At 42.1% G+C, this 14865-nt stretch overlaps 2 protein-coding genes across 2 annotated transcripts in view; one reads left to right on the forward strand and one right to left on the reverse strand.

Moving 5' to 3' along the window:
• LOC146570363 (scavenger receptor cysteine-rich type 1 protein M130-like) overlaps positions 1 to 14865 on the reverse strand; it is a 214491-nt gene that overhangs the window by 94276 nt on the left and 105350 nt on the right. The gene's annotated exons all lie outside the window — the stretch shown is intronic.
• Positions 1 to 14865, forward strand: part of LOC146570367 (scavenger receptor cysteine-rich type 1 protein M130-like) — a 44584-nt gene that overhangs the window by 26776 nt on the left and 2943 nt on the right. Inside the window, exons 8-13 of the mRNA XM_085278791.1 lie at positions 6816 to 7091; positions 7222 to 7548; positions 8164 to 8448; positions 13321 to 13626; positions 13702 to 13989; positions 14206 to 14532. Coding sequence (XP_085134917.1) covers positions 6816 to 7091; positions 7222 to 7548; positions 8164 to 8448; positions 13321 to 13626; positions 13702 to 13989; positions 14206 to 14532 — 1809 coding nt within the window. The remainder of the gene's footprint in view (positions 1 to 6815; positions 7092 to 7221; positions 7549 to 8163; positions 8449 to 13320; positions 13627 to 13701; positions 13990 to 14205; positions 14533 to 14865) is intronic.

Below are 14865 nucleotides of genomic sequence, written 5' to 3' on the forward strand. Positions count from 1 at the left end.
ACTTATAATTTGCACCAATGTTTTTTCGAAATTCTATACACGAAAAGCGAGCGCGAGAGCCCTCGGTGCGCCTGCTCGCTGCTGAAGTCAAAGTAAACTTTATTGTCATCTCTGCTACATACAGTCCAGTATATAGAGAGAAGAGACAATGGGGCTCCAGTTACAGCAGTGCAAGTAAACAAAGAATATATATAAGAAGAGTAAGAAAATAAATACAGTGGGGCAAAAAAGTATTTAGTCAGCCACCGATTGTGCAAGTTCCCCCACTTAAAATGATGACAGAGGTCAGTAATTTGCACCAGAGGTACACTTCAACTGTGAGAGACAGAATGTGAAAAAAAATCCATGAATTCACATGGTAGGATTTGTAAAGAATTTATTCGTAAATCAGGGTGGAAAATAAGTATTTGGTCACCTCAAACAAGGAAAATCTCTGGCTCTCACAGACCTGTAACGTCTTCTGTAAGAAGCTTTTCTGTCCCCCACTCGTTACCTGTATGAATGGCACCTGTTTGAACTCATCATCTGTATCAAAGACACCTGTCCACAGCCTCAAACAGTCAGACTCCAAACTCCGCCATGGCCAAGACCAAAGAGCTTTCGAAGGACACCAGGAAAAGTATTGTAGACCTGCACCAGACTGGGAAGAGTGAATCTACAATAGGCAAGCAGCTTGGTGTGAAAAAATCAACTGTGGGAGCAATCATCAGAAAATGGAAGACATACAAGACCACTGATAATCTCCCTCGATCTGGGGCTCCACGCAAGATCTCATCCCGTGGGGTCAAAATGATCATGAGAACGGTGAGCAAAGATCCCAGAACCACACGGGGGGACCTGGTGAATGACCTGCAGAGAGCTGGGACCAAAGTAACAAAGGTCACCATCAGTAACACACTACAACGGCAGGGAATCAAATCCCGCAGTGCCAGACGTGTTCCGCTGCTGAAGCCAGTGCATGTCCAGGCCCGTCTGAAGTTTGCCAGAGAGCACATGGATGATACAGCAGAGGACTGGGAGAATGTCATGTGGTCAGATGAAACCAAAGTAGAACTTTTTGGTATAAACTCAACTCGTCGTGTTTGGAGGAAGAAGAATACTGAGTTGCATCCCAAGAACACCATACCTACTGTGAAGCATGGGGGTGGAAACATCATGCTATGGGGCTGTTTTTCTGCCAAGGGGACAGGACGACTGATCCGTGTTAAGGACAGAATGAATGGGGCCATGTATCGTGAGATTTTGAGCCAAAACCACCTTCCATCAGTGAGAACTTTGAAGATGAAACGAGGCTGGGTCTTCCAACATGACAATGATCCAAAACACACCGCCCGGGCAACAAAGGAGTGGCTCCGTAAGAAGCATTTGAAAGTCCTGGAGTGGCCTAGCCAGTCTCCAGACCTCAACCCCATAGAAAAGCTGTGGTGGGAGTTGAAAGTCCGTGTTGCTCGGCGACAGCCCCAAAACATCACTGCTCTCGAGAAGATCTGCATGGAGGAATGGGCCAAAATACCAGCTACTGTGTGTGCAAACCTGGTAAAGACCTATAGTAAACGTTTGACCTCTGTTATTGCCAACAAAGGTTATGTTACAAAGTATTGAGTTGTATTTTTGTTATTGACCAAATACTTATTTTCCACCCTGATTTACGAATAAATTCTTTACAAATCCTACCATGTGGATTCATGGATTATTTTTTTTTCACATTCTGTCTCTCACAGTTGAAGTGTACCTCTGGTGCAAATTACTGACCTCTGTCATCATTTTAAGTGGGGGAACTTGCACAATCGGTGGCTGACTAAATACTTTTTTGCCCCACTGTATACACTTTAGGACTAGGGATAAAGGGATCAGTAACAATTTCAAATTTATAGTTTGATGATTTAAAGTCTCACACACAATCTGTCGAAAGGGGAGGGGGGCCGGCTCCTTCCAAATAGAGCACATTTCCTTCATAATGTTGTAAATCCAAGCCCATTATGCATTCATGATTTGAATCCTGGGTTGTGCGAAACCCCAGAAATAAACCCTAGACAAAGTGAATCTGTGAATTAAGGTGGAGGTCTATTAGGTTTTGTTGTGATCCTCGAGTTGGGGGATGGGTGTTCATACTGGAGTGCAAAATTAAAACCAATGGAAGGAGGACAAGAAAAGTTCAAAGCCATCAGGTGCTCAGTTTAGAAAAAAGAGAAGAGAAAGAGAAACGAGCAAAAGATACAGGTAAGCAGATGTGTCACTGGATCATAGCAGGTCATCCTGAAACAATCAGAGTCAGAATACTTTATTAATCCCTAAGGAAATTATGTGGGTTACAGTTGTTCCAAGAAGAAATGGTAAAAAACAGTAACAGTAATAGACTAAACTCCAAACAATACATTATGTTACAGATTTTAATATTAATTAGTCATTGTCAATTGTTGATTTGTCCTGTACTCATTGTATGACGTGGTTGGTAGCCGTTTGCATACTATGCATACTCTCTCTCTCTTCATATGTGTGTGTGTGTATGTTTCTCTGGTGAAATTCAGTATGGTTCCGACAACAGTTTTATGTTAATGTACAATCCTTAACATGTTTTGTGTGTGTGTGTGTGTGTGGGGGGGGGGGGGGGGGGGGGGGGGTTCGCCCAGGGCGCCAAAAAGGCTAGGACCGCCACTGCCCAGCACTATTAGCAACCTCATCGCCAGTGTCTTTTTTGCTAATTTAACCTAGAAACTGTACTATGAACATTCTTTTTTAACGCCTAGGACACAAGTATCATTTACCTTACCTTTATATGCTGGCACAGGTTTGAAGTCAGAAGTTTTATAAGGTGCTAGTTCAGTCCCCTTGGAAAAAACAGCTTACACTGCCTAATAAAGCTGCTGCATTTCTTAAACTTCAAGCTGAAATAGTCCCTTAAATATGGCGGTAGCTTCACTTCGTTTCCTTCCAGTGCAGCTTCAACAAAATGTAACAAAGTTTTGCTTTCACCTGGGTTTGCACCAAGGGTGTCTGACCTGTTTTTGATGAATGATTTTCTTTTCCTTCTCTGGAACTGGGTCATAGGGGCAGCAGCCTAAGCCAGACCTTCCCAAAGTGTGGGGCCCGCCCCCTAGGGGTGAGTGCAGAGCCATTGCAGGGGGGGCGCGGCATGAAAAGGGAAAAAAACAAACAAACAATGCTTGGACACTGCTAGCATGGGGCGCCTACACAAACGCAAAGCAGGAGATGAAGCATCGCGGAATATGTTTCCAAACCAACTTCTTTCTAAGCCAAAGACTAGAAAATATGGTGAAGCATGTCTGCCCTTTGGTTTCACCTGCACAAGTGCCGAGGTACTTGTGCAGAATTGGTCTTTCTTTTGTTGGGAGCACGTGCTGGGCTCTCCAAATCACAGACAAACAGGATCCCACATTCTTGATTTTTAGTTCACAAACACTTGTTGTAATGACTAACTACTCCTGACAGGCACATACCTTTAAAGTTGCATGACGAACTCTGTATTCCTCGTCCACACATAAACGCAAAAAATGAGTTTTAAAAAATCTCCGTTTTCGGTGATTCAAAATGCCATTTACGTGTGGACGAAACAGCTGCGTTTTCAAAAATACCCGTGTAGGTGCGGACGTAGTGTAAAAGAGTTAGTAGTTTATTTTCTTACTACCTGCAGATTACTTGTATTTGCTTAATTGTTTACTAAATGTTTGAGGTGTGAAATAAACCGCAATTGAGCAAATATGGGTGTGTGTATTTGGAGGATGTGTTAGTGCATGCGTGTGTGTGACTGAGAAAAGCGACCTGTCGGATTTGAACCCAAGTGTTATTCAGTTACTGAACTTCTGCGCAAATTAATTTGTCTATAACAAACACAATGTTAGGAACATAAGGATGTCTGTAGGTGCACTTGGCACAAGCACACGCTATGTCACAGGTCAATGATTAGTTTTGTAATGGTATCATCAGATCTGCCGCTGTATGTTCTGTACACTCAGGTAAAGAGAGGAGTTCGGCAAAGGTGGGTACTGGACATGCCTAGACTGGCTAAATGTATAGTGAGTAGGGATGGGTATTGTTTAGGTTTTATCCGATACCAGTACCAAACCGGTACTTTTGAAACGGTGCCGGTGCTTAAATGGTGCTCGAACTGGTGCTTAAAGAATGGAGAACACAAAATTGGTCCAAAAACCTCTCATGTTCAGCTGTTTTTTTTTGTAAAAAGATAACAATGCTAGCCTCTTCTGTAGCTATAGGGGATTTATGGTATCACTCTTGGCTGGAAGCAGTGCTTAATCAATCAACACAAACTTTGTCCAAAAACCTCTCATGTTTAGCTGTTTTCCTCTTTTTCTTTGGTCATTTTAGCCTTTTTGGCCAGTGTGAAGGGAGTATCTGCCATCAAACAAGAAGACAGCCGCATGTAACTACGACGGTGTTTGCTAGTTCACCTTACGTGCATTAATGTAATAACGTGGTTAGCTTACATACGAACAACATTAAGCTACTCACGCAGAGAAGAACGGCTGCTGCTGCCATCATCATCCATGCATCATTTCTGCTACATTGGCAGGGCTACGGGCCAGGACTCTACTCTTCGGGTTTTTGGGGGGATGTTGCTAACTCTGGGTCCGATAACAGGCAACCCACCCGCAGTAGATGTGCACGGCGTGAGGTCTCGCAGCAAGCTATCAAATACGGCGCATTTCTCGGCTTTTAACAAAATGCTATACGTCGCCAGGTGATTCATCAGATTCGAGGAGTTACCTCCTTTGCACAGTATCACCTTAAAGCACTTGTTGCAGGCTGCTGAGTTTGCATCTTTTGCTGTGAAGTACAGCCAGAATTTGACCGCTTCGCCTTGGGCATTTTTAATCTGTAGCTCTGCTCTAAAAGAACGTACGTACCTGGGCCCGCCTACTATCCTTGGAAAGGTAAAATGATTGGCTAGAATTCAAAGTGTGTGACATCTCAAGAAAAATAAAGCACCAAAATGTGCGCTGCTTTTCGGTCTGGTTACTACCATAATGGCACCGGATATCGGTACCCATCCCTAATAGTGAGCATTGGGAGCATCTGACAGAGGCCCCAGTCCACAAGATCTTCAGGTCCCACCTCGATTAGAACTTCAACAGCCTTCCAAACAAAGCTGGGAACACTGAGTCTAAATGAATATTCTGCAACTCTTGTTGAGGATGTGTAGAGAGCTGTAGCGTGCAGCCCTCTGCACCAACCTTACATGGTGGTAAGCCCTGAACTAGATGGTGGAGACTGGAGATGAAAAGAACCATCAACCTGAAGAATGATACCTATGAGGCTTGGTTAGCCTTTGGGCACCTCACTTACCGGATGTCCCGTAAGTGAGGTGTAGGCATGTACCCTCGGGAGGAGGCCCTGGGCAGACCTGGATATGCTGGAGATATTGCTAAGCCTAATAATTTTTCTGAGGAGGCTTAGCAATACCTTGGTGCCCCTCTAATTGAGCAAGAGGAGATAACTGGGCAGAGGAAGGTCTGGTCTGCTGCTAATTACTAGAAGAAAAGTTTCTACCTTTTTTGTTTCTCCAAAATATTAAAATATAAGTAGTTCATTTATAGTTATTGGGCAGTATGTGTGAATGGACTGTGCCTTTTGAGAAGGTTCTGCGTGGATTGTACTGTTGTCTGTTGGTATGAAAAAAATAAGTGAACTTCTTGAAACATCTAAAAGAAACTAGCTTCAGTTCCTTTCTCAAATGTCAGATTATTGACAATGTCCTATAAGCAAAATTTAAATATAGTTAATCTAACTTTTCAGACTCTTCCTCACAGTAAAGATTCAAACCACGTGAGAGGAGCATCGCAGTTTGCAATAGGGGCTAATTCTAGATAAATTGAATAGGGAAACACTTTAAACATCAATGGGTGCATTACTGATATAAAAATTTCCCATTGTCATCACATTTTTTCAAATATCCTTTTTGTGTGTTTTTTTCTCATGAATTTCAATTTTTTTGATGAAGGCTTTATTTATTTCCACACTTGTATATTTGCGTCAGTGTTATGCTTAGTGTTCTTGATCAAGGTTGAAGGGAAGTTGCTTTTTCTGGAAATACTTGGTCTGATAAGGAGAGTTCCACCTCCCATTTTTAAAAAATATGGCTTAGCTTCCTTCCTCCTAATAGAGATTTTCTACTTCATCAACACCTAATAAAAATAAGCACTTAAAATGAAAATAATAAAACTTAATAAGAATTTAATGAGGCTTGTCTTGATTCTTTTTTTTTTTTTTTTTTTTTTTTTTTTTGTGTCCCTTTTGGATCTTTAGCCATCAGAATTGTTGTCTTAAGGCCAAGAAAGATGCCAAGCGGAGTTATTTCACCAAGTGGATCATCATGGCCTTGCCATATTGCTCCATTTGATTGACCTTTATTGTAATTATGAATTTATTTTATTTTCAGTTGCTACAAACGGGACAGACATGACTGGGGGATAGGACAATGTAATGAAAAATGCATGCATGAAAGAGTTCGGGTCTTAGGAGGATAATGATCGTAAACTAACAGCCCATTGTTCATTTAATTGGCTAGTTTCAGTCATTGTGCAAATGTAATGTTTATAAGATTGGAGGAACCTGTAATCAGCTGAGACTAAAGAAGCCAATTGGATGAGTGTTGAAATGTTTCTCCCACTGAAAATGCTAAGTCCAGATGAACAGAGTGAACTTTTTGGGGTTAATGATGGTTATTACAAATTAGTTCTCTCTTCTAAGTCTGATGGTAATCTTTTTTTTCTCACAGTAACCTTGTTATATAAAGAGGAAAATATCAGTTCAAATGTATCAGATCTGTTTCTCTTCAGAGTCTGTCAGGTTGGGGGGAGCCAGTCGCTGTGTAGGAACAGTGGAGCTGAAACATCAAGGAGAATGGAGACCAGCAATTGACTATGACCTCAGGAAAGCAGCTGTTCTCTGTAAACATCTGGACTGTGGATCTGCTGTTTCTGCTGTAATCAGACCGAAGTCCTCACCTGCAGATGTGCTGGGGATCAGCTCTGACTGTTTTCAGTCTGGAACTACTCGAAGTGAGTGTGCAGCACCAAAAGCCTCCAACTACACCCTGGATCTCATTTGCTCAGGTAAGATCATGTGTGACATCATATATGACAGCCAGAATTTCAGGGTAATCCTCCCTCTTTAAGTTTTAAGTTCTCCGAAGAAATGACAGAAATCACCTGCTTCACCTTAAATAATCAACTGTCTTTACAGACTTGCTGGTTCAGCCCATCATCCAGGCATCCTCCATGGATGGGGTTTATGAGGCCCAGGAGCAGGGGCTTACAGTATCCAGGCACTCCAACTTCACCATCAGCTGCTCCATCCAGCCACAATACCCAGGAGGCTCCTTCCAGCTCACCTTCAACTCCACCAACACAGCGTACAGCTACACCCAGCCAGCTGTCAATCACTCTGCCCACTTCCTGTTTCCTGCTGCAGTGCCCGCCCACCAAGGAAACTACAGCTGTGTTTATCACATCTACGTTTTCTCTCATAATTTCACTGCTGAGAGCCACCTGCTGCCTGTCACTGTCTCAGGTAAGCTGAGAGATGATGAAATATCAGTCTGGAAAAAATATCAATCTAAACTTACTGAAAATTATCTGGAAACATCCTATGTGACTAAGATTATAGAAAGTGTATAAATGTCAATAGAAAACATTGTTGTATCACATGCATTAGTAATTAACTTAACACTCATTGGAAACAAGATCGCATATATAGTAGTTTGTTGTTGTTTTTTTTACACATGAAAATGACAGATTATGATTTTTGCACTCCTGTAACGGTTGTCTTTAAGTTTACTGGTTGTCCTGCTTCCCGTTCCACTAACTCTGTATATGCAGTCTGCGGACTTGTGTTTCTCATATGCATCTCACTGACCACTAAAAAACAAATTAAAAAAAGGCCAGAGTCAGGTTACTGAGATGTTTCAAGGCTGAAATAAAAATTTCTTACTAACCAAGCAGAGAGAGAGAGTTCAGTCCTCAGCTGAGCTTTATTCAAAATCCTAAACTATACTTCAGTACTACAGCTACAAGAAGTATTCAGAGAGGAGTGATGATTTACAGAAGTGCCATCAGCAGTCAAGTATTAAAATCTTTTCAAAAATCTTTTTACTTCTTTCCTTATGACACTCTGCTTTCTGCTCAGAGTTTGTCAGCTTGGTAGGAGGACCCAGTCGCTGTGCAGGAACGCTGGAATTGAAACATTTGGGTGTGTGGAGACCAATGGATAGCTCTGACTGGACCATAAAGGCAGCATCTGTTATCTGTGAACATCTGGATTGTGGCTCTGCTATTTCAGTAGAATGGCGAGAGGATTCCACAGAGAAATCTGTGTGGAAGATCCAAGACGGCTGCATTGGGTCTGGATCAGCTATAAAAGAATGCTTACAACTTAGGTTGTCTTCCTTCTCTCTGTATCTCACGTGCTCAGGTAAGCCTATCAATATGATCACATTACACTGATAGTAATGTGTCAGGTAGACGCATAAATCACCTAGACTGGCAGACAATCTTCATCAGCCTGGCAAAGCAGAGCTTCAGGAGTCCAGTGGAACAACCAGCAGCAGCTTCTTTGGTTGCCACTGTCACATCCCCGAGTGACTGACTGGCCACAAGTGTTAACAGCTCAGCTTAGCCAGGGTTCATTATTACCTTCACCCCGACACAGCCTTTGTTTTCCAGAGCACCTCCAAATACTCCTCATTTGAACTTGTCAATGTATTTGAATGCTAATGCTAGTTTCTAGACAAATGTTAAAAACCTCGGTGTGTGCCTTGAGGGTTCCTTTAGACTGTGTAGACAGGTGAGCGCATTAGTCGAATCTAGCTTTTTTCATCTGAGACCGCTAGCCAAGTAAAGCCATACCTGCCAGCTTGTGTCTTTGAACGTGTTAGTCATCTGTTAATTACTTGCAGACTAGACAACTTTAATCCTCTGTACTTTGGTTTAGACCAGGCTTCTATTTATCATCTGCAGTTGATCCAAAGTGCAGCTGCTCCTCCGCTGACTGGTACAAAATGAAAGGCGCATATAACCCCAGTGTTGGCTTCTCTACATTGGCTTCCTGTTTCTTACAGGGTCCAATTTAAAATATTACTCTTTGTTTTTAAATCAGTAAATGGCTGAGCCCTCTCTTACCTTTCTGAGTGTCTATTTATTTTTGCTCCAAAAAGAACCAGGAGGTACGGTTAAAATCCAATGCTATTCATTCCACAGTCTAAACTTAGATCTTGTGGTGATGGAGCCTTCTCTGTGGCAGGTCCCAGACTCTGGAATAGTCTGCCTCTAACTGTTAGATTTGTATAAATGCTGGAACATTTTACATCTGTATTGAAGACACATTTTTATGGTCTGGCTTTTAGCGCAGGTTGACTGAAACATGTTTTCTTTTAACAGTCCTAGTTATTGTTGTTTTAGTTTATTTTATTGTCCTATTGTATTATTCCTTCTGTTTTATATTTTATTGCATCATTGTTGTTCAATTTACTTATTTTAGTTACATTTCAGTTTGAAAAGCACTTTGTGCAGCATGGGGCGTTTGGAATGTGCTATGTAAATAAAGTTGACCATGACTTTTCCTGCATAGCCAGGTCTCCATTTAAGAGACCTTTAATGTTAATGAGACTTTTTACAAGGAAAAATAAACGATATATATTCTCATTATGCAGACACATTTGCACATACATTCCATCCCCATAATGTTCTCTCTATGGTTCCCATTGTGCATGTTTAAGGCTGAGAATTTTCACAACAGACGATATTATTCCAGACCTCAAAGGGAATATCCATAAACATAATAAAAATACAAATATTTATAAGTTACTCTGCATCAACTGTCTGTCTGGTCATCTGGCTGATCTGAATTGCCAAAAAAAACCAAAACAAATAGCCTTCTCAATGTAAGATATACAGTGGTATGCAAAAGTTTAGGCACCCTTGATAATTTTCATGATTTTTCTTCATAAATCATTGGTTGTTTGGATCAGCAATTTCATTTAAATATATCATGTAGCAGATGAACACAATGATATTTGAGAAGTGAAATTAAGTTTATAGGGTTTACAGAAAGTGTGCAATAGTTACTTAAACTAAATTAGGCAGGTGCGTAAATTTGGGTACCCTTGTCATTTTATTGACTTAAATATCTTTAGCACTAATTATTGGAAGACAAAATTTGTTTGGTAAGCTCACTAACCCTTGACCTACATACACAGGTGAATCCAATCATGAGAAAGGGTATTTAAGGTAGCCAATTGCAGGTTTTTCTCCTCTACATCTTCTCTGAAGAGTGACTACATGGGAGCCTCAAAACAACTCTCAAATGACCTAAAAACCAACATTCTTTAACATCATGGTTTAGGGGAAGGATACAAAAAGCTATCTCAGAGATTTCAGCAGTCAGTTTCCACTATAAGGAACATAGTGAGGAAACGGAAGACCACAGGTACAGTTCTGTTTAAGGCCCAAAGAGGCAGGTCAAGGAAAATCTTAGATAAGCAGAGGTGGAGGATGGTGAGAATAGTCACAGTCAACCTACAGACCAGCTCCAAAGACCTACAACATCATCTTGCTGCAGATGGAGTCACTGTGCATCGTTCTAATATTTAGCGCACTTTGCACAAGGAGATGCTGTATGGGAGAGTGATGCAGAAGAAGCCCTTTCTGCGCACATGTCACAAACTGTGTCTCTTGAGGTATTCTAAAGCACATTTGGACAAGCCAGCTTCATTTTGGAATAAGGTGCTGTGGACTGATGAAACTAAAATTTAGTTATTTGGACATAACAAGAGGTGCTATGCATGGTGGAAACAACACAGCATCCCAAGAAAAAAATTTGGTGGTGCTTCCATCATGCTGTGGGGCTGTGTGGCCAGTGCAGGTACTGGGAATCTTGTTAAAGTTGAGGGTCGCATGGATTCCAGTCAATAACAGCAGATTCTTGAGAACAATGTTCAAGAATCAATCACAAAGTTGAAGATGCACCAGGGCTGCATATTTCAACAAGACAACGGCCCCCATATACTGCTCAAAATCCACTAAGGCATTCATGCAGTGAAACAAGTACAACGTTCTGGGATCTCAGTCCCCAGACCTGAATAGCATTGAAAATCTATGGCGTGACTTAAAGTAATAATAATAATAATGGATTGGATTTATATAGCACTTTTCAAGGCACCCAAAGTGCTTTACAATACCACTATTCATTCACATTGACACACTGGTGGAGGCAAGCTACGGTTGTAGCCACAGCTGCCCTGGGGCGGACTGACAGAAGTGAGGCTGCCATATCGCACCATCAGCCCCTCTGGCCAACACCAGCAGGCGGTAGGGTAAAGTGTCTTGCCCAAGGACACAACAACCAGGACAGAGAGCCCGGGAATCAAACCGGCGACCTTCTGGTTACAGATACGCTTCCCAACCCCCTGGTTTTCCTTGCTCGGAAACCATCAAACCTGACTGAACTGGTTATGTTTTGTAAGGAAGAGTGGTCCAAAATACCTTCAATCAGAATCCAAACTCTCATTGGAAGCTGTAGGAAACATTTAGAGGCTGTAATTTTTTCAAAAGGAGGATCTACTAAATATTGATCTAATTTTTCTGTTGGGGTGCCAATACACCTGCCTAATTTCATTTAAGTAACTATGGCACACTTTCTGTAAATCCTATATTCATTTCACTTCTCAAATATCATTGTGTTCATCTGCTATAAGATATACTTAAATGAAATTGCTGATCCAAACAACCAATGGTTTATGAAGAAAAATCATGAAAATTATCAAGGGTGCCTAAACTGAATTCATATCACTATTTTTTTTTGTAAATAGTTTGTAAATAGATCATTGCAAATATTCAAGCATTGTACATATTGAGCGCTGCAGTAGGAGTGGTCAATAGTTAACTTTTTATTTACCATAAAAAGTTGATTAGTGACATTGATATCAGACTTGGCTAATGGTAGCAGAAGTGTTCATCTTAGTAGAGCTGGGCGATATATCGAGTTTTTAAAACATATCGATATATTTTTATACGAGATATAAGATGTGACAATATCCTTTATATCGATATAGTCTATGTTACGTTATAATTATAGTTGTGGAGCCGCAAGTTTGCCTCTCTTTCGTCCACTTTTGTCTCTACGCAACGTTACTCCGCCTCGCCTTCACTGAAGACAACTCCCCCTCCTCCCCCATCGCTTCACGTGCAGGCAGCGACAAGATGGACACGGCAAATCTCCGTTAACGAGTTACTGCGCATCGCCCCATGCGTGGGGCTGGACGGCGTCAACGTGTTAACGAGCTAACCGCGCTAACGAGCTAACCGCGCTAACCCTAAAATCCTTTCATTCTCTCAAAAGTTGATAGCGCGCCTTATGTATGAATTCTGGTTGTGCTTGATGGCCGCGAACCGATTTTATGTGGAACACGGCGCTCAGCAATCTGTCAAAAAATGTTTTAGTACGACTTTGGTAAACTACGAAGCTGCAGCACTTGATGGATTGTCGGCGCATTACGGCTACCGAGGAGCTTCGCGGAGTGATCCGTACTGTGCTTCAACGTAATATTACCTATTGTGTGTGTATAAGGACCATAAATGGCACCTGTAAGAGACGTGGTTATGAAGCGGATTTCAAACTCCAGGCTGTCAGTCACACAGCAAAACTTGGGAACAGAGCAGCTGTAAAATCTGTCTGTCTTTGTTATTACGCTCAGCGTCTTTTAGTTTATATTTTGACTGCACAATTGTGAGCTCTTTGTTTAGCACAAAAACAACATTGTTTTCTTTTATTTATGGAGCATTTTTATTTAATGAATGATCATAATTTAATTTTGAGTAATTTTTCATGTACATCTGTGCTGTATGTTAATAAAAGTGCCTGTGTGACATCTGGGACACAGCTTTGACTAAGAACTCTCTTTTTGTTCTTACTTTATGGCTTAAAAAATATATCGAGATATATATCTTATATCGCCATCCAGCTAAAAAATATCGAGATATGAATTTTCGGTCATATCGCCCAGCCCTACATCTTAGCTGAGGTTATTCCCCCATAAGAAGTATCTTTTTAAGTGTTCTCCTTTTTCTATTGGTGCTTTCACACCATATAACTGTGAAAGTACCACCAGTCAAATCCAGGTTGATCTACTTCCATGCAGAGGTTGTCTGTTCCTTCTCTCTGTATCTCTGTGGCTACTCTGCCTTCCTCCCACAGTCACAAAACCTCCAAGTTAGTCTCAGAAAAAATATTTTTCTTGTGTGTCTGCTGTCTCTGATCTCTCTGTTTGATCTTCTCTGATGTCTCCAGACTCTGTCAGGCTGCTGAATGGTTCCAGTCTGTGTTCAGGCAGACTGGAGGTGAAGTCTAACCAGAGCTGGTCCTCAGTGTGTGAAGCTGACTTTGACCAGCAGGATGCAGAGGTGGTCTGTAGGGAGCTCGGCTGTGGGCCTCCTTCGGTCCTCCAGGGGGCGCTCTATGGAGAAGTGGAGGTTCCAGTGTGGAGCAAAGAGTTGCAGTGTGGAGGCCATGAGTCTGCTCTCCTGGACTGTAGAAGCTCAGGCTCAGCTAGAAACAGCTGCTCACCTGGCAAAGCTGTTGGACTCACCTGCTCAGGTAGAAGAGGAGCTGCAGCTTTGATGTGGTCAAACTCGTTTATTCTTTTACTGATGACTCTCTACTTTCTGTTAGAGCCTCATGATCTCAGGTTGGTGGGAGGAGCCAGTCGTTGTGCAGGATCACTGGAGCTAAAACTGGGAGATTGGAGACCAGTGGAAGCTTCTGAGTGGATCCTGGGCAAAGCAGCTGTTATCTGTGAACATTTGCACTGTGGTTCCCTTGATTATGTGGAGGCTAGAAATGAGTCCTTGCTCAGATCTGTTTGGAGACTCAAACCTGACTGCGTTCAATCTGGATGTGCTCTGAGGGAGTGTGTAACATCAGAATACTCTTTAATGATTATGAATTTCACCTGCTCAGGTAGGCTCACCACTGACATCATCCATGACAGTTATACCTGTCACATGCTTTCTGTCATGAATATAATGTTTGCTTAGTGGTCTTGATTGTAAAGATTGAGAAAGCTTCAGACCCTCCAGGACACACTTGCAGGAAGCATTATGCTCTGTGTTTGGTGCTCATTGTTTGAATGAAAGGTTGATGTAAGGTGACTTTGTAGAATCTGTGTGTTTACAGACCTGCTGGTTCAGCCAAACATCCATGCATCCTCCATGGATGGGGTCTTTGAGGCCCAGCAGCAGGGGCTTCAGGTGTCCAGCCGCTCCAACTTCACCATCAGCTGCTCTATCCAGCCACAGTACCCAGGAGGTTCCTTCCAGCTCACCTTCACCTCCTCCAACACGGCATACAGCTACACCCAGCCAGCTGTCAATCACTCTGCCCACTTCCTGTTTCCTGCTGCAGTGCCCGCCCACCAAGGAAACTACAGCTGTGTTTATCACATCTACGTTTTCTCTCATAACTTCTCCTCCGAGAGCCGCCAGCTGTCTGTTGCTGTTTCACGTAAGCTGAAGTTTTCTGATTTTTTTGGATGCATATAAACACATTTGACCAATCACGGCACTGAAGAGAGTGAAACAGTCAAAGTGTTCAACATGGCGGAACACTTGTTTGTTGTGTCACAGAATAGCTCACAATCAGGTCTTTGAAATCATCTCTTCCTTCTCATGTGTTGTCCCAAATCTGCTACCCCACTGAAATCCTGAAATATGGATGAAAGCTTCAACTGCTGGATCAGACCAGAAAATTCTCCCTGCTGCCGCTTTCTCCTGAGAATGGCATGCACCCAGGATCAGGACTAGCTCATCGTCGCTTGATGTTCTCTCCATTTTTTCC

The sequence above is a fragment of the Mchenga conophoros genome, linkage group LG7 (assembly GCF_057382185.1).
Source record: "Mchenga conophoros isolate Kocher_MC1m ecotype Shallow Benthic linkage group LG7, M_conophoros_male_GT1.1, whole genome shotgun sequence".
Lineage (NCBI taxonomy): Eukaryota > Metazoa > Chordata > Actinopteri > Cichliformes > Cichlidae > Mchenga > Mchenga conophoros.